The 27610-nt window shown below is 43.6% G+C and overlaps 2 protein-coding genes across 8 annotated transcripts; one reads left to right on the top strand and one right to left on the bottom strand.

Annotated features, from left to right (window-relative positions):
* Positions 1–673: 673 nt before the first annotated feature.
* On the top strand, positions 674–14198 carry cd99l2 (CD99 molecule-like 2). 2 transcript variants are annotated; one of them, XM_068588140.1, is made up of 10 exons: positions 674–903; positions 2904–2957; positions 3558–3617; positions 3909–4028; positions 4962–5042; positions 6235–6303; positions 6390–6443; positions 6549–6668; positions 7577–7642; positions 9196–14198. In XM_068588140.1, the coding sequence occupies exons 1-10, from the start codon at positions 843–845 to the stop codon at positions 9255–9257; spliced, it is 747 nt and encodes a 248-aa protein (XP_068444241.1). In that variant the 5' UTR covers positions 674–842; the 3' UTR covers positions 9258–14198. The 2 variants fall into 2 exon arrangements, with proteins under 2 accessions (XP_068444241.1, XP_068444242.1); XM_068588141.1 differs by lacking the exon at positions 4962–5042.
* A 1549-nt stretch (positions 14199–15747) lies between these two features.
* Positions 15748–26265, bottom strand: mtmr1a (myotubularin related protein 1a). Of its 6 annotated transcripts, XM_068588139.1 has the most exons (17): positions 25887–26243; positions 24891–24984; positions 24732–24755; positions 24005–24028; positions 22889–22957; positions 22065–22152; positions 21478–21572; positions 21129–21335; positions 20943–21026; positions 20097–20246; positions 19201–19575; positions 18939–19097; positions 18783–18830; positions 18310–18402; positions 17972–18129; positions 17755–17887; positions 15748–17139 (listed from the first exon to the last, which is right to left on the bottom strand). In XM_068588139.1, the coding sequence occupies exons 1-17, from the start codon at positions 25991–25993 to the stop codon at positions 16978–16980; spliced, it is 2070 nt and encodes a 689-aa protein (XP_068444240.1). In that variant the 5' UTR covers positions 25994–26243; the 3' UTR covers positions 15748–16977. The 6 variants fall into 6 exon arrangements, with proteins under 6 accessions (XP_068444240.1, XP_068444234.1, XP_068444236.1 ...); XM_068588133.1 differs by lacking the exons at positions 24005–24028; positions 24732–24755 and having other exon boundaries at positions 25887–25993; positions 26148–26265; XM_068588135.1 differs by lacking the exon at positions 22889–22957.
* Positions 26266–27610: the final 1345 nt, after the last annotated feature.

The raw sequence follows: 27610 nt of genomic DNA, 5'->3' as shown, positions 1-27610 counted from the left end.
ACTTCTCTCCAAAATGTTTGTATCTTTGTACAGTTCCAAAAACATGGGTAAGTATCAACTTCAGAGTTACATTTACTGCATGTAAGGGAACCTAAAGGCCAAGCTTTCCCCTCAGCAGTACTGTACATTGAAGTCGATGTAGTATTTTAAATTGTCTTTCTTTATCGGTGCTACAGCTCAGAATGTTAAGTGTGTTCTACACAATTGATGTCCATATATTTACCTCGATCTGACACTCCATGTCCATATGGCACTTTTTACAGATGTGGTCAGTGGAGTAATTAAGGTTGGGTTGTATAGACATGAGAAGTGAATATTTTTGGTATGGGTTGTGTAAGGATTTCTTACAAAAAGCATATGTTTGGAGCATGTATGATTTGGGGTAAATAGTGGCTTATTTGCAGATAGCGAAAAAAAAATGCTACTGTTGGAGAGAGTATTTGCTCTTTGGGCCCTCAAACGACTCCATTGTTTTTCCTTCATAGAGTTTCAACAGTTGGTCCAGACACTTCTCTGGAAGGCATCTTTAATAGGACATGATTGAAACCTCACATTCATCACGTGATATTAAAATAGTTTCGGCGTCATTTAGCTTGGCTGACATTCCTCGCTATATTCTTCTTTTGAGCCAAAGCAAAACCAGAGGATTTTATTTTGAAAGACGTGGCAGGAAGTGGCAGCGTGTGGGAGTGTCCCAGTGTGCCATAGTGAACGCCTTGTATGCGGCTTTCTCAGCGCTGAACCGCAGGCAACCGAGAAGAACTGAACGGTGACAGGCCCGCTGCTCTACCCGCTCTATTCTCACTTTATCCCGGCTGTTCGCGCGTGTGGAGACCGGAGCCATGGCTAGCCGCTCTGTGTGGTCGCTCTGCCTGCTGCTGGCGCTGCTGCTGCCGCTGGGAGGTAAGGCTTTGTCCCGCACACATGTTCCACCTTTTGTGCCGCACTTTGATTTCAGGCCGAGTAACGGTCCACCGGCCCGGAGGCAGACGTAAAAAGAGCCGCGTGCCCATTCAGATCATTACTCTTACTAGCTATACACGCGTTATAGCTTTTATTCAGCGAGCTGAAATCGGTTATTGTGTCTGCATTTGCTCCAGATATGAATTATGCTGATTAGCAGCGGTAATATATGCAGTAATTACACATGGTTGCATGACGTGGAATCATTCTATCGAATTTCTTCCAGTGGATCCAGTCGTTTTAGTAATCCATATACATAATTATGAGTTATTATAGATCAAAGCGATGTGGCACCACCCAGCATCCTTCCTGTCTGTCTGGGTTGCAGCGGCACGTGCCCCACTGACAATGATGTCACTCTCGGTGATGATGATGAATGTTAAAAAGTTGGTCACCTTAAAAGGTGAATGATTTGAAAGCAAATGGCTTTGTGCTGCATTACTGAGGCACATGTCCTCACACCCACTGATCAGCACCATGCAGACAGCAGCCAGGTGCAGACAGCAGCATGCAGCAAGCAGCATGCAGACAGCTAGGTGCAGAGAGCTAGGTGCAGACAGCAGCATGCAGACAGCACCTTGCAGGCAGCAGCGTGCAGGCAGCAGCATGCAGACAGGAGCGTCAGACAGCAGCATGCAGACAGGAGCGTCAGACAGTCAGGTGCAGACAGCAGCGTGCACACCAGGTGCATCGTGTTTGATTCTGCTATGTGAGGATTCTGGTTTTCAAAGGAATACGTGATGACCTATAGATGTTTATTACGAGGTTGGACTTAAAGTGGGTAAAATGATTTTCCCTCTTAGTTGTCGGCAAGTAACTGCAATGCTGTTATGCAAATGACATGCAAATTATGTGAATTCATTTTTGGCTCGCCAAGACTTAGGGGGTGTAGGTACACGATTAAAAATGCCTATCCCTGGCTAGCTAGCTTAGTGAGCGCTGCAACAAAATTGACATTGACAACTGTGATTAAAACAGTATACTTGTAACGCACCTATCCAAAAAAAAATGTACACCAGGCTCTTTATAGGGTCTTTTAGCGAGCTTAGCTAACACACCATGCAAGCTTAACTGAAGGATTTAGGGAGAGTGAACTCAAAGTGGCCACACCCTTAATTATGCATAACTCTAAGATTTCATATAATTTAAATGGTTGAGTTTTATAAAAGTAAAACACCCCTACAGTTGTAATGATGAGTGTATTAGCTATAGAGACACAAACCATGCTGCAAACATCTTTATTTTGGTTGTAAAGGTGGGTATTTTAACACTTTTATTTGGATTGGCGTTTCCCGTCCGTCCCTGCCTGCGACTAATGATCAAATATAGAGAAGCATAAAGCGGAGTAAACCAGGATTAGATGGAGAGTATTCATTTTATTGTTTCCCCTTTAATTTTCTTTTTGTTCATTAACACTGCAAAAGTCAATATAAATGTCAAACTCAAACAGTCCTTTGAAGAATGAAGCCATAATGTCCTCTCTTTCCAAAAAGTCCTGTCTTCAAAGGTGTAAATTGGTCCTCATGAAGATAGATATACAAGTACACACACACACACACACACACACACAAACACACACACACACACACACACACACACACACACACACACACACCATGTGTTTGTTTATGAGTGGCAGCCAATGAGGTTTGCTTCTGTTTGTTTGTCTCCGCTTTTGTGTCCAGTCTGGTAAATGATCTCCGTTCTGCAGTCAACAAATAGTGCGGATTAGTGCACCGAGGGCCCAGTGTGGCACCGGGGTCACGGTTTTGTATCTGTGTGTGACACAGTCGCACCAACAGGGACTTGAAAACTGATCCCTGACACGGTCCCACCAATACAACAAGTTGAAATCAAAGAGACCAGTGTGAATCATTTTTGCTAATAATGTATCAGATTTAGTGTAACGTGTCTGTTTCCTCTGTCTCTCTGGACTCAAGTCCTGTCTCAGGACTTCGAACTGTCCGACGCTCTGGATGATGGCAGTAAACCAAGTAAGGACAACATATCCCCATTCGTCTTGTACATTTCTCCAATGCCCGAAAACCCTTTTACATTGAAACCATGCGTGTGCGTGATGGAAAAGGAAGTGACGTTTTTAGGAAGCTTTAAACATTGAATTAAAACTGTCACCAACTTTAGAATGTGCCGTTGTTGCATGTTTGTTTGCCACAATCAGTGATTCCAACAGCAGACTTAGGTTTCTGCAGACTTCAGACCGAATCAGGAGAGTTTCCCAGCAACAGGTGTTTCGGTTCAACAAGGGACCGTGTTAACTTTTAGCCGATTGTGAATACACGCGTACGTAGGTCAGTTTACAGTAAAAGGGTCTATAGCCCCTTTCAGATAATGCAAGTCTGAATATCGAACGCAGTTACTTTATCATTGTGAGATATTCTCATGCTGAGACGATTGGAAACCAAAAGGTTGTCTGGAACAGAAAGAAAAATTCATACTGTGTGTAGCAAAAAGTACAGAAAAACATATACAGGATCTGTCTGTAATGACCACAAACGTACAATATCATATCCTCTATGAATAACACCTGGGAAAGTGAATTACTTTTGTATAACAATATAATTCTCTGTCAACAGCGACCCCAAAGCCAGCTGCACCGGCTGCACCGGCTGCACCGGCTGGAGGAACAGGAGGAGGTAGTACCCACACAGCAGCTACTGACACTGATCAGTTCATTCTATAGTCATTGTAGAAAATGATGTAATGCAACACCACCTTAACCAGGACAGGATTGTTTAGAAGTGTGGACCAATGGGAATCGTGGACCAACAGTTTTTTCTTAATGAGTAAAGCAAACGTATTGGAATTGAATTTCTGCATGGCCTCGTCTCGCAGCTGTCATCTCGCTGCCTGAAACATTTTACAGTGCACTTATCATCACTGAAGCCAGAGGTGCTACAGATTTGTGCTGTCCATGATCCTTGCAGACTTTGAACTGGATGACTTACTAGATGACATCACCACAACCACCACCAAAGCCCCGCCCAAGGTCGTGCCCAAAGTCCCCACAGGTACCAAGGCCCCAGTGAAGCCGAAACCCAAGCCAGGTGAGAGACTGTACCGCCCTCTGTGTATTGCCAGCTTTCCTCCTGAGGACACGCCTGCGCTACCGAGAGGATCGCCTCTTTATTAGAATGCATCTTAATTTTTCATTTCTGTTCTGTTTCTGCTTTAATTTGCTTTAAATCCAGATTTCTTTCCTTATTCCAGTACCGGTGTCACTCATTCAGTTCAGTCAGTTCCACATTATCAGGTGTTAAACTACAACGTCGTACAGACGTTTGAGAGAGCAGTGTGTGGGATTGAGCGGCTTCTAGTGGTGAGGTAGCAGATTGCGTCATGAGTTTGATTGGCTGTAGCTTAACAGTGACAAAGCAGAAGCAGTAGAAATGCACATTATCAAAATTATATTATATTAACAGCAAAATCATGTAGCTTAGCATGAATAGAGGGCGGAACTTACACTGTAAATGAGGTATCGGCTGAACACATGATATCATAATTTGGCTAGCTCGTTCACAGCTGGTTAGCTGCATATAAAGATGGACGACGCGGGCGAACGTCTCCCCGCTGTAGAAAAAAACCCAGACAGCTGTCAGTCATGATGTCACACTAATTCAAACAAACTTGTCAGGAAAATGAAACTTTGAACATACGTCAACGCGATGTATTTCACGTGTACTTTAGTTTGGCCCGTGTCCCATTCTCTGACAGGAAGGGGGCGGAGTTTGAGACCGAAATGGCCATCTTGGTATTTTGGCTCCACTCTTTGGAAGCCGTCATATCGTCCATCTTTATAAGGACTCTATAGGTCACACGTATATACAATAAATATATTACTTTCTCCTCCTTTACCTGAAGAGCCTCAAGGTCGTTTCATTTCTCTCCTCAGTTTATCTGTTGCAATGCGTTTCTTTAAGACTCCTGCTTTTGCCTTTGCTTTGCAAAAACATTGACCACCGACCTTTTGACCTCTACAGCTGCGGATGACTTTGACCTGAGTGATGCCTTGGACCCCAACAATGACATTGGTGGCAAGGATAAGAACAAGGGGCAGGGAGGTGGGTGGGAGTGTCTCCCAGCGGACTAGCATCATTTTAGAGGGATTGCGTGTGGATTAAAGCCACTATGTGTAGAATATGAACAACCTTTGACATCCGAATAAATTATTTGACGCTCCAATCACATAGAAGATGTACACATAGCGGCTTTAAGTAATACAAGTCATTCCCTGCAGTATATTTCGGGCATTTTCAATGAATTTGCTTGTGATCAGATTATAAATATACTGCAACATATCCACTCATTTGTTTCTTCATTCAAGATCACTGTGCTACCAGCATTGCAGTATTGGGAAAAAACTTTGGAAGAAGGATTTAAGCAGTAGATTCTCATCAGTTGTCCTGAAAAAAAACAAAAAACTTCCAACGCTCCAAACAGAATGTGAACTTCAGACAGTTTCCGAGGCTCTTTAGCACAATTGACCCCACAGTCTGCTTGAAGAGGCACTCTGTTGTTTAGAGCTGCAGAAGAACTACATAACACTCGACATGTCACGAGAGTGAGCTCATTGTTTTTCATCTGTTGTTTATCATCTCCCTCCTACTCTGCTGATGCCGCAACACTGTCGCTCACATATAAAACATTTTGTATATTTCATTCACCGTGCATTTGTTTCCTGTATTACTTTCATCAAATAATGTGTTTGTAGATTTGTGACGTGATCTTGATTCTATGAATGAAAGGCATCATTGTTATTCATGATGAAATGTACCATGATGTAAAATATGTCGTCATGTTTACATCTAATTAGACGGATAAATCCCTTTTTAAAAAGGTACAGGAAACATCATTTATAAGCGAACATGTAAATATATACAGCAACTTTCAATTTCACAATCCTTTGACGAGCTTAAAAGTAGCCGTCGACATCCTGAAGTTCTGCATCAGTGAAGCCTACTGCCGCCACTTCACAAAAATCCCCCACTGAAAACGTGGCACTCCTCCTTCCTCGTCCTGCTCGATCATCTGCTCTCGAATGTTTCTGCGAGCAGTTCACACTGGTCCTAAAATTGGCCACGTCTGACAGATAATATAAAAAGCCAAACAAACTAAATCAGATTTGAGAAACAAATCGAAGTCGAGCACAAAGGCTCGCAGGGCCTCAACGAGCAGGTTTCCTGTACCTTTACCTTCCGTCCATCACGTAGAGATGCTGTTCGTGTCCCTCGCTGATTGTCGGGTCTTTTTCAGGAGGATTTTCTGACGACGATCTGTTCGATGTCGGCAAGGACGAAACTTACAAACCTGACAAAGGCAAAGGTAATGTCTGCACCTCAATAGAAAGATCATGTTTAACCCAGCAGCTAAGGGAATGTAACCCTGCCGTCACTCTGTGGTTTCCACAGGTGGACGTCCCAGTGGTGAAAAAGATCATATAAACCAGTATGACGACAACACTGGTGGGTTTTCGCCGTCGCTAGAGTTGGTTCATAAATGCACGTCCGTCTCTTCGGTGGCTGGACTTCACTATATATCTTTATAATTATATGTGTGTGTGTTTGCAGAGACCACAGCGGAAGTGGGCACCATTGCAGGGATCGTTAGTGCAGTTGCTATGGCGCTAGTGGGCGCAATCAGCAGCTACATCTCCTACCAGAAGAAGAAGCTGTGCTTCGGTCTACAACGTAAGGCTTTGACACTACAGCTGTTTTGACCTGAGCACATTGACCTCACTAGAGTTTCACTACTGCTGCCAGTACGGCTAAACATGGCAATGAAGGGCTTCAATGAAGGCTAAGTGAAACATTTACTGAAACCCTCTCTGGAGATAAGAACTGTAACTATATAGCGCAATAATATGTCTATATAGTAAAAAATATGATGCTTATTCTAATGTAAGTGCTTACTAAAAGGAGTTGTACCCATCAAATTAAAGTTAAATATTCAGTCACAGTTTTTTAGCTAACTAAACCAAATGACAACACTAACGTTAGCATGCTAATATCTGACCTGTGAAGACTGAATAGACGTAATATGAAAAAATGTCTATATTGTATATCCGAACTGATTATTGCTGTTTAAAAATGATTTTTATCGTAAATATGTTTTCTTTATATATCTTTTGAACCCGTAATCTCTGGAAGTGATGCTAGCTTGTGACACTAGCTTGAAACTATCTTTTACGGTCAATTACTCTTGGTTGAACTGCCTAGCTTAAATGACAATGCTAACGTAATATGAAAACAAAATATTGTATATCTGCCCTGAAACATGATTGTTGCTGTTTGAAAGTTATGTTTGTCGTGAATATGTTTTCTTTATATATCTTTTGCGCCGCTAAGACTTTAATCTTTGGAAGTGATGCTAGCTTGTGACGCTAGCTTGAAACTACCTTCTATGATCGATTACTCTTGGTTGAACAGCCTAGCTTTTCCTAATTTATTAAGTCACTGGTGTGAAACTAGCTGGTTGTCACTAAGTACGTCAGAAGAACTAATCGACGTTTCCGACTTTTTATTTAATGAAAAGCTGCGGCTAGTAACCCGAGTAGCAGTATCTGTTGATGCTAACTACACATGTTGCTTTGTGACAGAGAGCCTGAACACTGACATGGTGAAAGCTGAGAACCCCGAGGCCGTGGTGGCTACAGAACCACAAAGTAAGCACTCCTCGACTGCACTCCTCTCACATCTCTGCATCACTATCACTTTAGAAGGCCCAAATATCAAACAATAGATCTGTGTTAATATAGCAAACATTTCCTTTCACCTGGTGCAGCCAGTCACTTAATAACTTCGTGGCCGGCAAAAAAAACTGTTTAAAATTTGCAGTTGAGTCAATAAATGTGTAACAACTTCCAATCGAGCCAAACACAAAACAAGATCAGGTAATTATTAAAAGGCACGAGGGAAACAGAAACATACTAGTGGTCCAGGTAGAGCAGAAGGGAGTGAAACAGGGAACATACAAGGAATCGAAGCAGACAAACCAACCCAGAGACAGGGGAACACAGGGTTAGAAAACACCGGGGAGGTGCAGGTGATTAGACACGGGAGGATTCAATCAGGGGCGGGGCAGGCAATTATAAAAAGGGGGAAAACATACAAAGGCAGGAAGTGAAGTGAACACAAGAGGCAGGGAAAACAAAAATAAAAACAAACTAACAAAATAAAAACCTAAGACCATGACAGGCAACACCGACTTTCTCTCGTTCTCCACGTCATTGGTTCTTAACTGTTCTAGCTTCGGCACCGTCCATCACCCCTAAAGACAAGCCGCGACCCAAATCCAGGAACATTCTCAACTTCTTAAATGTATTTAATGAAAAAATGGTGCAGTTTGAACCTGAGATAGTACACAATATGTATGCCAACACAGCAACACGTTTAATGATAAAAGAAAACGACCAGCTGCTAGCGATGCTAGAGAGGGAACTATTCCCTTTTACACTCAATGAGCTGCATTTTATTTAAAAACCAAAATCTGCATCTTCAGGACACGAGGTATTACAACATACACAACAATTCAGAACCTTCAGCCATTTTTAAACAGACTCAACAGCTTTCACAAACAAAAAAAGAGGAAGTAGTTTCAAAAAGACTCAAATGATCTAACTTGAACTGAGAATACACACTCACAATATCTATGAGAAACACTTTACTCTGGAAAAAGTCACTGTCTTAAGGAGCTTTGTCGAGAATTCTCGAAGCGACCCCTGAGTTTTTTCCTGTCATTAAAACCCAGAGTCTCCCCCATATGAGGATGGTTCAACCCAACCTGGCACACACTGCTGAAAACATGGACGGATAAGTGCAAAACAAGTTGAAACCAGAGCTGGCAAAAAAAAACGACACTCCGCTGCATAAAAAAAGCCCCTTCAAAATAAAACCACAGGATGAAAAAAAAGAAAAAGAAAAAGAAAAAAAATTCCCCAAGCAAAGGCCTCAAACCCACTGAAAACGGGTCCGCGACCCACTTTCATTCTCTACACCGGCGCTCTCTCGTCCTGCTGTCAATCAAACAGAAACAGGGACGCGCCACTCTGGCCGGTTTCAATAAAAAGCAGCATCTTTGATATTTTCGCTCGGACCATTTCTATTCATTTTAATTATAATAGACTATTAACAATACATTTAAAAAACACATCACACTGTATATTAAATAATAGAAATGATCTTTGTATAAACTACAGTCTTTTTTTTGTCTTTCCAGTCCAACAGACTCTCCTGGAGCCACCAAATGCTGAACCACCCACTGAAGAGAATGTCGTGTAACACACTTACACGCCACACAAGCCACACACACACACACACACACACACACACAAGCCACACACACACACACACACACACAGGTTACCCACTAACATTTTCTCTTTCCTAAACATTGCCCACCTAAGCCCCCCTGCACACACACACACACACATACACACAAACATGCTGCAGGATAGACTTTCTATTGTGTAGCATGTCCTGGTTGATTTTGCAGCTCTGTGCTGTAAACGTTGGGATTTGTAGTCCTTTTGCGCTGAATGTGAACATTGATTTTTTTTTAAAATTCTCAGCTGTAAATGGCCAACAGTGTATCGAACCTTGCCAAATGTACGTGTATATAGTTATTTATTGTCTACTGTTCGAACACAACTGACAATGTTGGTCTTCAGTAATCCAGCCTTCGGCATGTACTCAGATTTCTCTGCTGTGAGCAGAGTTGCTGCATTTCGGTGAGTTCCAGACATAGTGAAATTGAAATACTGGAAAAGAAAATGGTGATTAATCTTCTCAAAAGTTGGAGAAAGAAATTCTCGAGCTTCTCGGGTGCGTGTCGAGCTTCAGTCTGTGTTTAGTGAGCTGGATTTCGGGCGGTTAGTTTGTTGATTGATTGATTTGATTGAATTTTAAGACACTGATTTGTGACTTACAGCGAGACACCGCCCAGTCTTCTTTTCTTTTGGTTTCCAGAGTAATGAAAGTCGTGTTCCAGTTATCAGCAATATCTCATTTCCTGACTTTGAATGAAATTTAGCCGTTTCCCTCTTTTGACACGTAATAGATTTTTCGCGAGTCATAGATGTTACTTTCATTGATGCACAGTGACGGAAATCAATTCTGAACTGTGACAACACTGCACAGAATCACAGAAGAGTGAAATGAAGAACATTTGACAATATTCCCCAGATTTATATTCAAAGCCTTGTAGCAACGTTTTATGTAATAATTAATGAAATGTGGTGAGAAAATGTGTTAAATGGTCAGATTCGGTAGTCAACCTTTATCACAGTTTGTTCTTCATAGAGGGAAGTCACACGTTAAACTAATGGCAAAGCGTGGACTCATAGAACTCAGGTTACGTCGTGTAACTAAAAAAGGATTTGGAGAGACCTCTGCCTTGGCCGTTCCCATCAGAATTGCCTATTGAATATACAAAATTGCGTATATCGGCCCTGTGATTCAGATCCATAGTTTCTTCTCCAATGCGACACCCTTCCACCAAATTTCATGAAAATCAGGCCAGTAGTTTTTCTGTAATCCCGCTGACAAACTTGGCAGACTAATAATCTGAGTTTCTCTTATTCCTACATGTGACTTTATCATTTATTTTATTTTGTTTGACTATATATCATTATGAGGTCAAAATCTGTGATTAGGATGATAATGTTATCAATAATCATTATTAATTGAAGTTTTGCCAAGAGTTTTATTTAGATTTTGAACCGCTTGGAATATGTATACTGCCCTTAGGCGGGCTGCACTGTTAGCTGATGAAGTCCATTAGTGGGACATACCTCATGGAACTGGACTTACTGCAGGTAGCTACTGTTTACATCATTTACAGTTGCATCATTAGTTGCTATATGTACACCCTCCTCATGTTGTCTATCTTGATGTACAAAGTTGCCTTATTCAGATTTGGATCTTTTTGCAGTGGGGAAAAAAAAATAAGGCGTCTAAACATTTCTGTCTACTTACAACCTGTGACTTTTTATAGTGTAAATATCCTGTTTTTGTTTTTCCAAATGATAATGCCTAATAATGAAGAGAGCCTGGCTTGGTTTTCAAAAAGTGTTGATGTTGAAATAGTTGCAATTTGAGTAGTTAAGTCAACGAATAAAAAAACAAATTCAAAATCGAGAGAAAATGGGATTGAAGTTCAGGAAATTTGACGACACATCATACTTGTAGCATGTAGCATAGAAATAATGCTAGCAAAATCAGTTCCACTGCAGTTAGAGCTTAAAAATGCACAGCACGTCTTCTTGGTATCGGTTAATTTGAAAAGAGATTTTCGTCAGTGGGGAGCGATTTGAAAAAGAGAAAACCTAAACACTTTGCTTGGCAAAAGGTCGGCCGTGACGAAGCTCGTGGACAGGCAGATAAATGTGTGAAATGTGACTTTGTGTTAAAGATACAACTGCTACATTCAGAAGCTAATATTGTTTGTGCTATGTTTTATTGTGTTAGAACTGAAGTGCCAGTGTGTGTAGAAGAATTCTAAGTTGTGTTTTTATCCACGGTGGCCATTTTCCATATCCATAATTGTGATATAGGGAAGTAGCATTATGCTAAGATGTATAAAAGTAGCACAACACGTAACACAAAAGCGAAATAAGTTTTTCATTGTGGAGCCCAGACGGCTATTTGCCCGAGCATAAATTGCTAACAACAATTTAAAGGAATCCTGTGGAGTTTTCCAGTTAAGACATGTGTATGCTTGAGGTATAACATACATGATAAATGCATTTCCTTCCATGTAAAACATAAGCTAGCAAAGCTGGCACATTGCTACATTTCTTGACCACCAAACGTTGATTAATGGATTAGCACAAAGCCTTTAGCCGGAATGTGATACGCATATAAGATATACAAACAAAACGGGGACATGCTACTAAAAAGCATTGCTCCATAGCACAACAATAGTCAAAAACTCCACTGGATACCCTCTCTAGTTACTCTCTTAATGATAGGTAACTGTGTATCTCTTAAGACCTTTCACTAGGACAGTAACATTAGAAAAACTGGTTTGGAATCTGTAAAAATCATCACAAGTTTGCCCAATTTATTGAGATTATCAGTTCAGTATGCTTCAACCCAACTGGTTTGTAATGAGGTGTAAAGACAAAAGTGGTCATACCTGATGGCTGCATCCCATTGGCCAATCACTGCGTACAGTGGTAATGATCGACAATCACCCACTTCCTGATTACGCCGTCTGATAATAGGGGATAATAAAGGTTCAGACTCTCTTCAGGAGTGTTGAGACCGAATGCGGAGCAGATTTTCGTGTCATATTACTTGCGCGACTGCGGCCACTGTAGTGTTTTTTGGCGTATTTTGCAACTCACAAATAATTGTCCTGAACAGACAATTGGAGTTTTCCAAATTACCATTAAACTAGCATATTCATTCTTTGCATTGTCTTTGGAGGTAATCGTTCCGTGTGAGAAATCCACTTGACGTTCGGTCCGAACACACCTTTTGATGATCGGACAAACTCGTTTGTTTGAAGCATGCAGAAGCCTTTGGTGGACTTCAAAATGGCCACAATGGAACAATATTTGCAAGCGTGGTAAAGTGAGTCATTCGTGAAAAATGAAGTCAGAGAGGAATTTGAATCTGTTGGCACAAAAACGTAAAAAACTAGGAGTCTGCTTTAGCCGCGTAGATGAAGTTAGCAGCGGTAGTTAGCAGCAGTAGTTAGCTTTAGGATCTTTAATAGTGTCATGACGAGTGCTTTTGGAAAGTTGTTATGGTTGTACATATTACTGTGAGCATTTCTGTGTTTGTACTATTAGCAGTGTGTAAGAGAGCATATTTAAGCTCCATATTATACTCTTCAGTGTGTGTGTGTGTGTTTACACTCGCCTGCTCTTTTTACACTTTGTATCCGACTTTCCTAATATTGTAGCTTAACTTTTTGTAGATAGTTTTACTGCTTCCTTGTTCTGTACTGCCAACGCTTTGCTGTTTGCCTGAAGAGGTCTCGAGATCTGAAATCATTCACCGTTTTTCTATACTGTCTGATATTTAGTCTGTCGTTTTATAGCGCCGCTCAGAATATCTGGTGAGAATGATCAAACCCTAATTGGGTGCCATGAGGCATCCCACAATGCCTCATTAATCATTTCCACTGCGCGGTTGGGCTCGACTCTCTTTTTGTACCTCGTCCTCATATTTTGTCACGCCAGTGACGACTCTTCACAACCAATGAGTGGTCTGCAGTGCTTTAACTGGACCTCGACCGAGGTGGTCCCCAAAATAAGGTACCAGGGATCATTCCACAACTTGCCAATTGAAAACCAAAACAGAGCGAGTTGAGTAGAGACGTACCCTGCAGTGGAAATGCGACAATAGTGAAGAATGCTGCGTTCACGTCACAGGTGACGAAACTAGCTACGGGAAGGATTTACTAACTTGAGAACATTCACTGTTGGCAGCTGGTTGTTTGAGAGTCACAGCACTATCCAAGTCGTGTTTGTCTTGTTTTGACGGACTTTTGGCTGACGGAAGGCATCTTCCAAGTCGGATATTTCCAGACATCGGTTTCCCCGTCACAATTACGACTTGGGCGCTCTGCTTGGCTCTCCACAGTTGTGTAATTTCAGCATTGTGCTTGAACCCACCGCTCACGGTTCCTCGGGCTGTGATTGGCTGGTTGACGGCCGATGCGTTTCTGTAGACGTCCAAAACAAAGACGCCAGTAGGATCCCGTGTGTGACGTGAACTCGGCATTAGCAGTGATTGGCAATGATCTGAGTAGTGTCTGATAGAATAGTCTGTATCTACATGGAGGTGAATGCCTGATGGAATTTTTGCTGAGGCAGTATGTGTTGTATGAGCTGTGAACAGCGTTGGCGGTGTGTTCCGTGTCTGACAGGATGCAGCACAGTCCCGCATGAATACCACACCCCGGTCTCTTCCATGTTGCCTTGGAAAAGCAGCCGCTTTGCGTCACTCCTCTAAAAGTCCTTGCACACTGTTTGAAAAATAAATAACTAAAAAAATCCCACGCTGGGACTTGAAGTGGTCGGAGTACCAAACTGTGGTTTGGTCGTGCATGGATGCCCTGTCAACTGTAATTCAAATGGTGCTTCTCTCTCTGCCTTACACCCTGTACGGTCCCACAGGGACGCGCCACAGTGTTCATCCAACACCCCCCATCCTCCGTACCCGCACCCGAGCAACAGCGACGCCTGCCGTTCGGTCAAGCTCGGGCCCGCGGAGAGCCGACCTCCACGCGAAGCGCAACTCAATACAACAAACCTTTCCGTTTACTGAATGTATCGAGTGTCTGAATGTGACACGGAGAAAAAAAAACCCTTTCAGCTGTAGCAAAAACTGCAAATTCACCAAAGATGTTGCACGAATTGAGATTGGCTTTGCCTGAATGCATCGGGACTGAACGGGGGAAAAAAATAAGGTTTTGGAATAATCGTGAAGGAAAAGGATTGAATTGGTTTGTTGGGTAGACGAAGATTTGATAGATCAGAGTACGGCTGATGAATAATGTGTCCTGCTTCGTACACTGCTCACGTAGAAACACAACGTGTGAATGACTCAGTGACCATTGATACTGGATGTTGATGCTGCTTTAGGATTCAGTGTGGACATTGATGCCGTGGAACACGTCACCACGCTGCGGTTACCAGACTGTACAGGACACGACCAACATCTGTATGATCTATACAGATGTGCGTGGCGTCGTGCCCCCCCCCCCCCCCCCCTCCCTCCTGTAAATAGTCAGGTGTTTGGATAGCTGTGGACTGGTGAAGTGGGAAAACTAATAAGGTCTCGCGAAGCAGCGGCGTCACGAAATAACCGGTGGGTTTTTTACAAAGCGTGCTAAAAATGATCAAAGCTGAGATTTCAGCTCATTTCATCCCACAATTACCAATGGAGCCGCATGTTCAGGCAATCCATGGCAATTTCTGATAACGCATTATAATAATGTGAACATTGCATTATTGCGGCTGTCAAAAAAGAAATTCAAACTTTAGGAAATCCACACAAACAGATTGTATTTTCCTTCAGTGAAAAACAGGAAACGGACAAGCTGGCCACTGAAACGCAGCTATTCTCCAACTTATCGGAGTTAATGCCAACAATAAACGTTTCTCGCCATTGTCGGTCACTCTGTGGACACCGGCCTGGTTACATGCAATTTGTGAATGAATGAAACGTTTAACATCAACCCAACTGGTATTCCCGCCATGTTTCAACACAATGTGGTGTACCAACCGTCTCCTGAAATTGAGCCTGGGTTTTCACATTAGCTCGCTTTGTAAAGCGCCTGCGTGGCGTCACGTGACCGCCGTGTGTGTGTGCGTGCTCACGTGACGCTGACGTCTCCCAAAACGCCGCTGCTCCGCCCCGTCCTCCGTGTCCCGCGAAAACCGGGCCAACATCCTCGGGACCCTCACGCCACGACGAAGCCGTTTCTGCAGTGGCCCTCGGAGGGGCCCACCTGTCACATACAACACAGACGCACCTGCAGCACACTGCTCTCTCTTACACACACACAGACACACACACACTTTGATGCATGCTTTTCTCTACATACATTTTACTCTGTGCGTTTTCCTGACAACTGAATGTTGGACAGTCTTCATCGCTTGAAGTGTAACAGTAATCTGCTTTCTCTCTAATTCCGCTAGAAGTCTCTGGCAACGTCACAGGAACTTGTTACTAATATGAAGCGATTCAATAAAACATTTCAAAAGACAAGAAAGAGACTGGAGTTTGGAATTCTTCTTTTTCTTTATTTTATTTTTTTTTTCAAATGGAATGTCAGAAGTGATTATGGCTCATTCAGGAGGTTTAACTTCTCATATTTTTTAAACACATAACATACAAAACAAAAAGATTTGCATGATGCATGCCACAGGTAGACAGTGTGTTAATGTGTTAAATAGCATTAAAATCATTACGCTGCATTAAATAGACAAATACATAAGAGGTGTGCTTTTTTTCTAACTAGCGTGAGCCGCTCTGCACGTCTGGAGTTTGGCTCATTTGTGAGAAACACTGATTCGAAACAAATGATTGACAGTACAAGACAAAGTGGTTTGGAGGGACGGACCAGTGACACGTTGGCACATGGAAAGGCAACGTAAAGATTAAATTAAAAAAAAGAGGCTATTTTTAAATACAAATAAGGAAAACACGCAGCAGGTGAGGAAGGCGGTGCCAGGATCAATATTCTTTCTTCTGAGGTTTTTATATTTTCCTCCTTAAATGTTTCCGCCCGTGACAAAGCAAAGGGAGGAGGCGTGAGCGAGCCGGCAGGAGGCGGAGCTTCACTGGCAGCTTTCAGTCTGGTGAATACTGGTGAGCCCTGAGATGAAGAGGAGCACTTCTTCAAATACTCGGGAATCAACGGTGAGCGTCCCACTGCTGGTCTTTCAGAATTTTGGAGAATTGTTTTGCTTAAATATAAATAACGAGCAAAGGCTTCGTGTCAGGTTAGTTTCCATGAAGCCTCTAGTCTGTTTGAGTGACAGCTACAGTTGCTGGAACATAGAGATACAGGGCCCTGAATTTAATAAACTTAATGTTTATCAGACCACAAACAACCACAAAGCTAGCTAGCTAACGGTCGTCTCATGTGTGGTCTGATAAACGGATAAACACTACATCAGATTCAGTGCCTCATATTTAGAAGCTACTGCAGCTAGCATGGGGCAAAGTATGCTAACGGTTGACCCGTTTTACACACATTTATCTTTTTGGTTCCCCGTTGTCCTTTTTGGAATCCGTATGTTTTTAATACTTTCTTTAAAATACTTTTTTTCTTCCTTTTTTTGACTTTAACACAATCTCCAAGAGCTCTACTAAAAGTGTATTTAAGAATCTTATTATAAAATTTAAAAATCTTTGTAAAAGCCTCCTTCCCATTGTAAACATCAGGATTTGTAGAAACCGGGCTAAAACATGCATTCATGTGTGTGTGTGTACGAGTGTGTGTGTGTGTGTGTGTGTGTGTGTGTGTGTGTGTGTGTCAGACAGCAGAGTGCAGAGGAGTTCCCGCGGTGTGTGAGGGGGAGTGCTCGGAGAAGGAGGACGAGGACCGGGAGCTGGCCTCTCTCTGCAGGTCCTCCACCCTCCTCTGGAGGTCTGCTCGCAGGAACAGCAGCTCCTTTAGCGTCTGGTGCACCGGCACCTGGAACCGGAACAGACCGGTTAGAGGGGAACACCCATCCGGCACCAGATCCTTGTGTGTGTGTGTGTGTGTGTGTGTGTGTGTGTGTGTGTGTGTGTGTGTGTGTGTGTGTGTGTGTGTGTGTGTGTGTGTGAAGTTTTAATTGTATCAATTAATTGGCAACTATTTAGATTTTTGCTTTCAAATATTTTAATAAATAAAATTGAAATCACTGATTGCAGTAATTCAACTGAATACATGATGCGTCTTCTACGATAACAAGTTGAACATCTTTAAATTATAGACAAATCCTTTGAAGATTAAATATATATATATATATATATATATATATATATATATATATATATATATATATATATATATATATATATATTCTGACAGTTTATTATTGTTCAATGTATTACCAAAATAATCAACATATTAATAAATAATTGTTAAATTAAACAACTATTTCAAGAAATATAGTCTGATATTATGACTTAAGTTAGACTTTTACAAGAAATGGTTAATATCATGAATGAAATCAAACGCGGCAGCACCGCCCCCTAGTGGGCTCCAGGAGAGTAGCGTGCACTTTTCTTCATGGTCTGAGTGTAACATCCGTGCTCTGCGTACCTGCGGTCTCATGCGCGGGTTCCAGCGGGCGTAGTAGGCCGTCCACAGCTCCAGATGTCTGGAGGAAACCAGCGGACACAGGACGTGGTGCTCGTAGTCCACGTAGAAGGGGTTGGTGAAGTCCTCGGGCTGGCTGTAGTTATGGGGCGACATGGGAAAACAGTGAAGTCCGTGACTCCTCCCACTCTCACTGGTATAGAGGTGGCGAGTACGTTACCTGTTCACGTAGGACCACAGGGACACGGTGTCGCTCTGCACCTCCTTCGCCGCCCTCTCCTGCTCGCTGCTGTACAGGAAGGTGCCGAACAGACAGCTGTAGAGGTGGTCCAGCACCGTGATCAGGAACAGCTCGTTGAACTCAAAGGCTGCTGGGAACTGCAGTCGGAGGCACAGAAGCCATAATGAGCACGTTGGATATCGACATACAAGGGCGTGTTTTTCTTAACCTTTCACTTCCTTTCATAACTGCCTCGTCTCAGAGCAGACAGCATCTCACTTCCTTTCCCTAACTGCACCTCTGAGCGGATCTCTACCTTAACTTCCTGTGCCGTTTACCTGTCGGGTCATCTGCCAGACGCAGTCGATGAACTGGACGAAGAGAGGCGAGCGCTCAGAGTTGGCGTGGTTCTCGTCGCCGTGGCCCACGCGCTGCGGCAAAAAAAAGGACTCAACATAGACACGGCATCGGGGTTTCTGAAGCGTGGAACAAGAACTGCACATGGAGAACCGTGACGCGTGTCACACAATGTGGAACACAAGTTGTCTCTTTTCCGCCCCGTTGTAAATGCACACGTCTACGACGTTGACACCGGCTGTCAGCGTTGTTTTGATCCCTCTTTTTTTTTTTTGATTCAAGAGTCAATAACATTGGGATTTTGCGACATCATCTTGTGTACATTCTGGGCTTTTATCTGTAATTAATTATTAATAACTAATTAATTTATCTGTAAAGCAAGAAAACAACGTGTTTCCAGTTTGTCACGCCACAGGAAAATGTTGTTTTTTGATGAAAACACAATGTTCCTTACGGCGGCAAACCGGTGTCCAAAGCTGACCCACTCCTTCTCCACCAGGACCTGCAGACACACACACACACGCACACACACACACACACACAGAGGGTCATCACAATGCGGGGGAGGAAGACTCCTGGACTGATCACTGCGCGGCAGCGTCGGTGTTACCTGGAACCCTCGCAGCGTGCGGTAGTGGCTGTCCAGCATCAGCATGGCCAGAGAGGTGAGCTGAGTGGTTCGGTCCCAGCCGTCGCTGCAGTGCACCACCACCGACGTCTTCCCCGACTCCAGCTTGTCGGCTATCTTTGCTGCTCCTGCTAATAACAGCTAACACACACACACACACACACACACACACACACACACACACACACACGGTTGGTACATGCTCCCACAGCGATAAAGCAACACCTGCCTGTTGGCGACTTACCCGGATGTACTCCAGCCAGTGCGTCTGGTCGATGGCGGAGTGCCAGTGGGCTTCATCGATGGTGGGGTAAACCACGTCCTTCATCTTCCTCAGAGACTCCCTCATCACGTGGATGTTGGGGATCTCCAGGAAGTTGAGCTCCACGTTCGGGTAGAAGCTCTCGCTCTCGTAGCCGCCGTCTTTGGCCTTGTTGGTGACGGCCACGCTGCTCTGCCGGGCGTCGAAGATGGTGAGCTTGTGGGACTGGGCGTTGGCGTCCATGATGATCTGGAGGAAGCGCTCGTCCTCTTTGCAGCGGCGGTCCGACGGACCGACCAGTGGCTGGCTGCAGCGCACGATGGCGGCCTGGGTCTCCGGGTGGATCCAGGACAGGACCTGCAGGGGAGAGCAGGCGGGTCAGGACCGCGAGGACAACGCTGTTGCCACACAGACACACAAAAGCATCTCATGTGGATTCATCCGCCGCTGTAAATAGTCCCAAACTAATTCACCATTACCTCCTGTTTGAGTAACGCTTTCTAAAAACTGATCGGCAGGTTTTTTTTTAAAAGATAAAAGGTCAAAAGTAACTAAACAAAAAGTTAAATCTCCCTGATGTAGTGAAGTAGAAGAAAATGGAGCACTGTTTGTTGGGATTTCAATATCATTGTTATTATGCAGGTATTATAATTATGCATTCTATCTACCTCTTATTATTACACTTCATCTGTGCATTTGTTTTTATTATCTGATTCATCACTATTTTGATGTTCATTCTGGATCTATTGTTCTTCATGTTGAAGTCCTTTGTGCTGCATTTATTGTATGGAACGTGGTCTGCAAAAGAAGTGTAGTATTACTGTTATATAATAATAATAATAAAAATGATAATAATATTATGGGCTTTTCTGACGTACCGGTATGCGGTGCTTGGCTCTGAACACAGCCACCCGTCGGACGTCGTCCTCTGTGATGTGGGTGGGGATGACCAGGATGGAGGGATACGTGTCACACAGCTCGTAGCTGCTGTTCAGCTTACTGATGGTCCAGCTCTCGTTGGGGAGGCCCTGCCCGGCACACGGAGAACGCGGAGAACACGGAGGAACCCGTCAGACAGAGTACAGCGCTACCACGCAGGCTTTCCTGTGGAACGAGGCTTGGTGTGCGATACATTTATATCACTTGGAGCGACGGCGTAGCTTCATCGCTACACACAAACATTTCCTTCACAAAACATTCCCGCTTCCATTTTTGTAGTTTTTCCTTCAATGTCGGAGGATAGTTTGGATGTTTTAAAGCGAGGTTGAATGAGGTATATAGTATGTGTATTCAGAGAGTCACATAGTCTTTTGACGAGAAACTTATGTAGGATCTCAAAGCCACGAGACTCAAACAATTACACACAAACAAAATGTATGGCTACGTTTCACTTTAAGCTCAATCTCCTGTCGGAAAACCTAAACACAGCAGTACCCGGTACACTGGCACCCATCTGTTCGTCCAAACTCCACCTACTGTAGGAATACACGGGCTTGAAAAGTACTTCAGACCACCTGAACACTGCATTAAGCGATTGCCCATCAAACTCAACACTTTAAAAGTATTCCAGGTGGCTTAATCCCTGCCTCTTGTGGTAGGCTTAAATGTGAAAAGCTAGAAGGAAGTGTTGAGTTTCATTGAGCGTGACTAATTTGTCACGATAGATTGCTGATAGAAGCAAACTGTATAGAAAGTGAGGGATGTGACAGCCGGTGTGCAGTTACCAGGCGTCTGTACTCTGCCGTTGGGTCGTACACCTTCCAGCCGTCCACGGGGAACTGCTCCTCGTACAGGAAGGCGAACAGGCGCTGAAAGAGAGCGACGCCGGGCGTGGTTATTCATTATCAAGTCATTCAGGGATTATTCATTTCAAATGTAAACACTGCCAACTGTGTTTTGGTGAGACTGACCAGGCTGTGGGAGAGGGGGAAGGCGTGCTTGGCCAGCAGCTCCACCACGTCCGGGTGGCCCTCTTGGGCCTTGTAGGCGAACCTGGGACTCCTCATGTCCTTGCAGACCAGCTCCAGGCCTTTGGTGTTCTCGCCCTGGTTGGGCACACTGATGGTCTCCAGTCTGCTGATGACCCCCAGGTTCACGTCGAGGACAAACGGAGACTCCTGGGCGTGCACAGACTGACATTAACACACAGCCGCAAAGACACGCACACGCAAAAACACACACACACAGTACTGCGGAGACACACGAGTCCTGTGATAGTAAATTAAAAAGGTGTTGCATAATAAATGGGATGTGAAGTACCCGTTCCAAGCTGGTGAAGTAGAGCTTGTAGTCCGTGACGGTCAGCGTTCCATTAACCAGACCACTGAACGGGCAGATGTACATCACATCCTTGACTGCACGTCAGCACACAAGGAAACACACAAGGTATTTATGGGGAGGTAAGAAAAGAAATACAGATACATTGCACTACATGATGAATATGAACACACTACGGAAGCCCTGGGGAAAAAACATCTGGGGACTCATTTTCTTAGTCTGGAGTTTAATAGTTTTCCCGCCTGACTTACAAAGTGAAAAGACAAAAGTTCTTCTTGTTACGATAAACTTTGCATAAAATTAGGATTTGTTGCATCTGTGAAAAATATTGTCATGGAAAAACTTTTTTTTCCCCTCCACCTGTTCTCATTGGTGCTCAATGTAGAATTAAGAGCATTGACTCCACAAGGCTCTCAACATGGCGACGTCTTAGCCGGCAGCTAGCATTAATGCTCGGAATATAGAAATTAGCAGCTCTGAGTGCTTAAACAGAGAAAACTGTTGAGATCCGGCTTCACAAGCCTCTCGGCTTCTGTAACACCAGGATGATGGACGGGGGAGGAACTCACCTGTGGTCTGGACCGTCTCTCCTGGGAGCAGAGGAACCTGGTTCTGGAACATCGTGGCCTGCGACCCGTATCTCAAAGCTGGAAGGTTCTGCACAGAACACGGACCGGTCAGTCAGTGACACCACAACAGACTAGACCTGCACCACCGACACTGAACAGGCTCTTACTGAACGTGTAGCAAACGGCTAACAGGGCGGTTGTCTCGACGCGTCAAGACGCAAGCTAACCGAATGCTGAGATGTAGCAGGATGCTATTCACCGTTAGCGACTCGGACTCAGTGTATTTACTGATAAAAAAAATAAATCAAACTGCCTTCTTTAGGAAGAAGAAGGCAGTTTGCTGAAACGGTGATCTTAATTAGTGAAAATAAATACGTTAGAGTTATGAGCATGACCCTTTTTTTCACGAGATTAATGAAAACTAATATAAATGTGAATACAAATCACAAGACACAGACAACACTGATGACAGAGAAATGTGAATGAGATATTGCAAACATATTAAAAGGGATGTTAGAATTTATGCAACAGGGAAGGAAGTTCAAAATCAGTGAATAAACAAATTTGTTTTAACACTCAAAGAGATATCTTGACTTTTAGTTCCTCGTATGGGCCAAGCTCCAAAAGTCTTCAATCCTACATGTCCCACAATGCAAATCAACAGCTTCTTCCTCGAACTCTGCCGTCACTTCCTCAGGACAGCAGCGCTAAAGGGAGCTGAGACAGAAGGAGGCGACGAGGCATGCAGACGAGGACAGAGTGAGGATGGAAGAGGATGAGGGGCCGACAGAGAGACAGTGAGAGAAAGAGAGAGAGAGACTTGCCAGAGCATTGGAAGGATGCTCAGAATCACTATCTCCATGGTAACAAAGCCCATCATCATGTGAATCTTGCTGCCGGGGAGAGCCAGCATGGAGAAAGTGAGAGAGAGAGTGAGAAAGTGAGAGAGAGAGAGAGAGAGAGAGAGAGAGAGAGAGAGAGAGAGAGAGAGAGAGAGAGAGACATCACACAGTAAATAGACATAGTTCTACACGTCTGCATGTTATTACGTCCCTCCCCTCGCTCTGCTGAGCCGGCCGTGACCTCGTAGGGCGTGCCGAGCATAGAATCCACACACCAAAAATGTACAGAATTCTTCTGTATCCATGTAGTGATGTAATCCACATGAGCGGCCTGAAGTCCATCAGATGTGACTCGCTTCATGGTGCAGCACAGTGCACACTAGTCGGTCCTGTAGACGACGGGGCGAGACTCGGGTATCAGACGCGTTCTGAGAAATGTCAACCAATCACATTGGAGCGGGCCGAAAAGCAACCTGGGAACCTGCTGGATATCATCTGACTGATTTAGCTTTCAATTAGATCACTATATACACACACTCCCCAATTGAATATCAGTATATATTATATAGGTAAGAAAACATTGCAGTACAGAAATAGAGAAATACATCACAAGTGTTGGAAAAAGTCACTGAAACACTGATGAATAAACACCCTGAACTTGTGGTGTTATTGTGTACCCATAGAGGGATGGAGTGTGTAGGGGCGGAAGATGTATAAAAAGCATGAAGAAAGGTAAAGAGGAAGAGGAGGAGGCAGACTGAGCTGGATCTGGCCCAAGATGAAGTCTGAATCAGGAAGCGCCTCTGACCTCAGACCTCAAGACAACCTGACTGCAGCCACACGATCACTTCCTGTTTACGCTACATGAAACAGAACGTGCACACTCGGAAGATTATTCAACGCATCGTATGGTCTTCTCATCAGTAGAGAGAAGCGCATCGTTTATTTCCTCCCGTCTCTGTGTGAGTTTAACCCTCCGTTCAGCGAGAAGGAAACACCAGTTCAGCCTTAAACTACGCTCGGCTTTTGGGTGATTAGTGCGTCTGCGAAATGTACAGTATTCAAGAGAAGACGAGCTGATGGGACTACAACTCTTACCCTGGGAGTCAGCCTCTTGGACACCTGGAGACAGCAAGTACACACAAATGGAGTTCATGTGAAATGGTATCGACTGCATTCACTGTTCACAAACATTTACTGCGAGACAATGTGTTTCCTCTTTCTCTTTAAATCGTCAAACAGCAAAAGGAGGCCGTCCCGTGTCCGGTGCAAACGGCCAAAAGCAAACGCAACGAGCGGAAGCTGCTGCGAGGCAAGAGGCGAGGGGCGAGCTGCACAACGGCGGAACAAATGTATAACATGTTTAAAAATCCAACAAGCGACAGAAAAGCGCTGCATCTGACTTCATTCCATAGATGTGTCAACGCGAAAGGGCACTGATTTGTGAAACTTTGTTGTGTTTTTAAAAAAGAAGCATGAACAACACAAGCTATATTCTATTGACCTATATTGTATTGGGGTAGAGGCAGGAAGCTAAAGAGACTCCAAACCAGGCGGTTAACCTCAGATTCTGGAAGGTACAGCCATGAAGCTGCATTCTCTCTAATGGCCATTGGGGGGCGACTCCTCTGGTTACAAAAGTAACCATTTTAGGGGTTATTTAAGATAGATAACCAAAATATACCCAGGGTTTGTTAAACTAGCGGGCAGAGGACAAACTGCACAGCAGCTCAGCAGTCGCTGTGACGCAGTACATACATAGACACTTAAAGACAAAGCTGTGCACACACACACACTCACACGCACACACTTCAGCCAGCCTTACCATGAAATCTGGTCTTCTCCTAGCCTATCAAGTTACAAAACACACTGATGAGAAATACTGTCAGAAGAGTGAGAGAGTGAGTGTGCGCGTGTGTGTGTGTGTGTGTGTGTGTGTGTGTGTGTGTGTGTGTGCGCGTTTGAGTGTTTGTGTGTTAGCTACCTTGTTGTCCACTGGGACTGAAGATACCCCAATCTGACTGTTGATGGTGGCAGCTATCAGCTGTTTACACCACTCCACATGAGAACCTGTTGGACTGAAGCATTTGATTTATTGATGGCTGTAAAAGAGAATTACAACAAATTTAACAACCAAAAAAGATTACAATCCCTCGCTTTAATTCTACAGCACGGTCTCTTCTAGAAAATTAAATCATATTGAAATTCTTTGTTACTAAAATAAATATTAGCTCAGTCTCGGGTCTGTCTGTCCAGGGTAATACGTGCACTTTGGGGGTGCAGGCATGTCATGTATTACTATTAATATATGTTTATGATATTATGCTCACGAAAATATTATTCTGGGTCACAAAAATATGAGGGGACTGAACTAAACGGCTGGTCCAGACCTTTGTTTCCAAATCTCGCATTATTATTTTTTATAAAAATGACCACTTCATTAAAAAGCGATGGACACTTTCATAGTTTTTGGCCCAGTGGCTCCACTGTACACGGCATCTGCAGTGAGCGCGAGCGTCGCTTCGCCCGTTGGTGGTCTGCATTAGTGGCCCGCCGTGTTACTAGCTACGAGCTGTCTGCCTGCCTGCCTGTCTGCCTGCCTGCCTGCCTGTCTGTCTGTCTGCCGTATACTACAGTGTTGTTAAGCTGTCGCCCTTCTTCTCATGGGACTTTAGGGACACCTCTAGCCTGTAGCTACACTATCAAAGCTACTGTACTGTCAATTACCGTCACACCAAACTACGGTTAAAAATAGGCTAGTATTTTGTAGCTTTTGCTGATCAGAAAAAAACTGTTTTAAAAGTTAAAATAGTGAAATATTACGCATTGGAGCTCCGCCGAATCACAGACACGGTTATTTTGAAACGGAAATGTTTTGTTTAATATTTCACGGGGGATAACATATTGGAGAAAGGCACAAAAAAATAGATAAATGAAATAGACGACGCATGAAATATGCTTGTAATATCGAGCCACTCACCTGTCCAGGTTGTCACCGGCGGCTAGTCCGCCTGTCGGCGTGCTCCAGAGCTTTCTATTCGGCCCTGCTCCGTCCGCCGCCCCAGCAGCTCCGGCCTGCTTCTCCATCTGCCAGACAACTGTTTACTGTCAAGGCCACTACGTGAGGACGCGGGCGAGTCCCTCCGAGGCGAGGACGCGGAACAAATTACACCTCGGTTTAAATACAATGTCCGCCGTCAGCGCGCGCGCTTGTTTGGCTCAGTCAGGGCTCGAGACTCACCGTAGATGTGTCTGAGACTGCTTCCTGTCATTTGGTTGTTCGTGCTTCTTCCTGACAGCCTCTCATTGCATCTCTCTCTTCCTCGCGCCGAAGCTCCGCCTCTCACTGGCATCTCCTCTCTTCCTCGCGATGAAGCTCCGCCCCTTCACAACACTCGTCAAGCCAGAGATGCGCGGGTGAGCCGAGGCATTGTGGGAAAAATGTTCAACGGCAGGGCCAACAATTACATTTTAGCCAATGTGAAGGAAAATATATATGTATATTTTGTTTGCTGTAAAATATTACATTCATATTTAAAATTAAAAAATACATGTACACATGTGTTTCTATAGAAATAATATTCTTAGGATTATAGCAAGCCTCTTGCATTCAGACTGCCCCCATCAAGAAGACAATGAGCATCACTCTGTTGCATGCTGGGATGGGCCTTTAGTCATGGTGTAACATGTCGATGATGTAAGCAAGAAACACCTTGAAAAGCGAGAGGAATGAAAACAAAAAACACATGCAAGGAGAGTCAGAAATCCTTAAATTAATTTAATCAGTAATATTTACATAACAGGACCCATCCAACAAACTGTGGAGAGGATATAACATGATTAAAAGAAATACATTTGAAATGCATTCTGATTCTCGCCTTCCCTTATTGATGACAAAAAGATCCTGTGACACATTTCATGTGTATTTATTAAAAAAGCCGGCTATATTATGACACGAAACCCCTCAAACTACAACCCCCTACGTTAATGAAAGAGTACATTTGAAATGATCGGTGATAGAGTGCTTCTCGGGGTTCATCGCCGCAGAGACTCCGAAAGCTAGAGATCCACCAGAGAAGTGAGAGGGCGGCGTGGAGGTTTGTGACAAGCGACCAGCATCCAGAAGCTTCCGTCTTTCCATCCTGGGTTAGCGATTACAAACCAAAGAAATGCCCTCAAAATAAAACTAAACTAAAAGTTTGAACAAATGGAGCAGAAATCCACAATTTATACCAACAATTTCTGGACCAACATTACTTTCCTTTTTTTTTTAATAAAATTGTAAGATTTTACACTACATAAAATAATTGTATTTTTTACAACAATAGAACTTTAGACAGTAAAATAGGTTTTGATTGAGGTAATTACATCATGGTTCTTGTACAAAGTAAAAAATAATAAAAATAGATTTTTTTATCTTTTTCCCCCCCTAAAAACACAGCCACCCGAACACTTTTTATTTATGTTGCTGTCGCTTCTTATTTGTCTCCGTTGTTCAACCAACAAACCGTCACGAGATGAAACACTTTTCAAAAGCATCCATTTGGTAGAACCCGTTGAATCCCTTCTGTGAACATGGGAGAGTCCAGAGTCATGTTTGAGATGTGACATCTTGTGGTCCATTTTACTTTCAATGGGATCATAATTAACAAAATGAGTTCCACCCCATGGCTCCTGCGTAAGGAGGACGTGTTGGACCACATG

The sequence above is a fragment of the Clinocottus analis genome, unplaced genomic scaffold (assembly GCF_023055335.1).
Source record: "Clinocottus analis isolate CAN_PGR_092001 unplaced genomic scaffold, fCliAna1.0.p SCAF_21, whole genome shotgun sequence".
NCBI lineage: Eukaryota > Metazoa > Chordata > Actinopteri > Perciformes > Cottidae > Clinocottus > Clinocottus analis.
The sequence above is the reverse complement of the archived record's forward strand: the minus strand, read 5'-3'. Positions and strand labels throughout refer to the sequence as shown.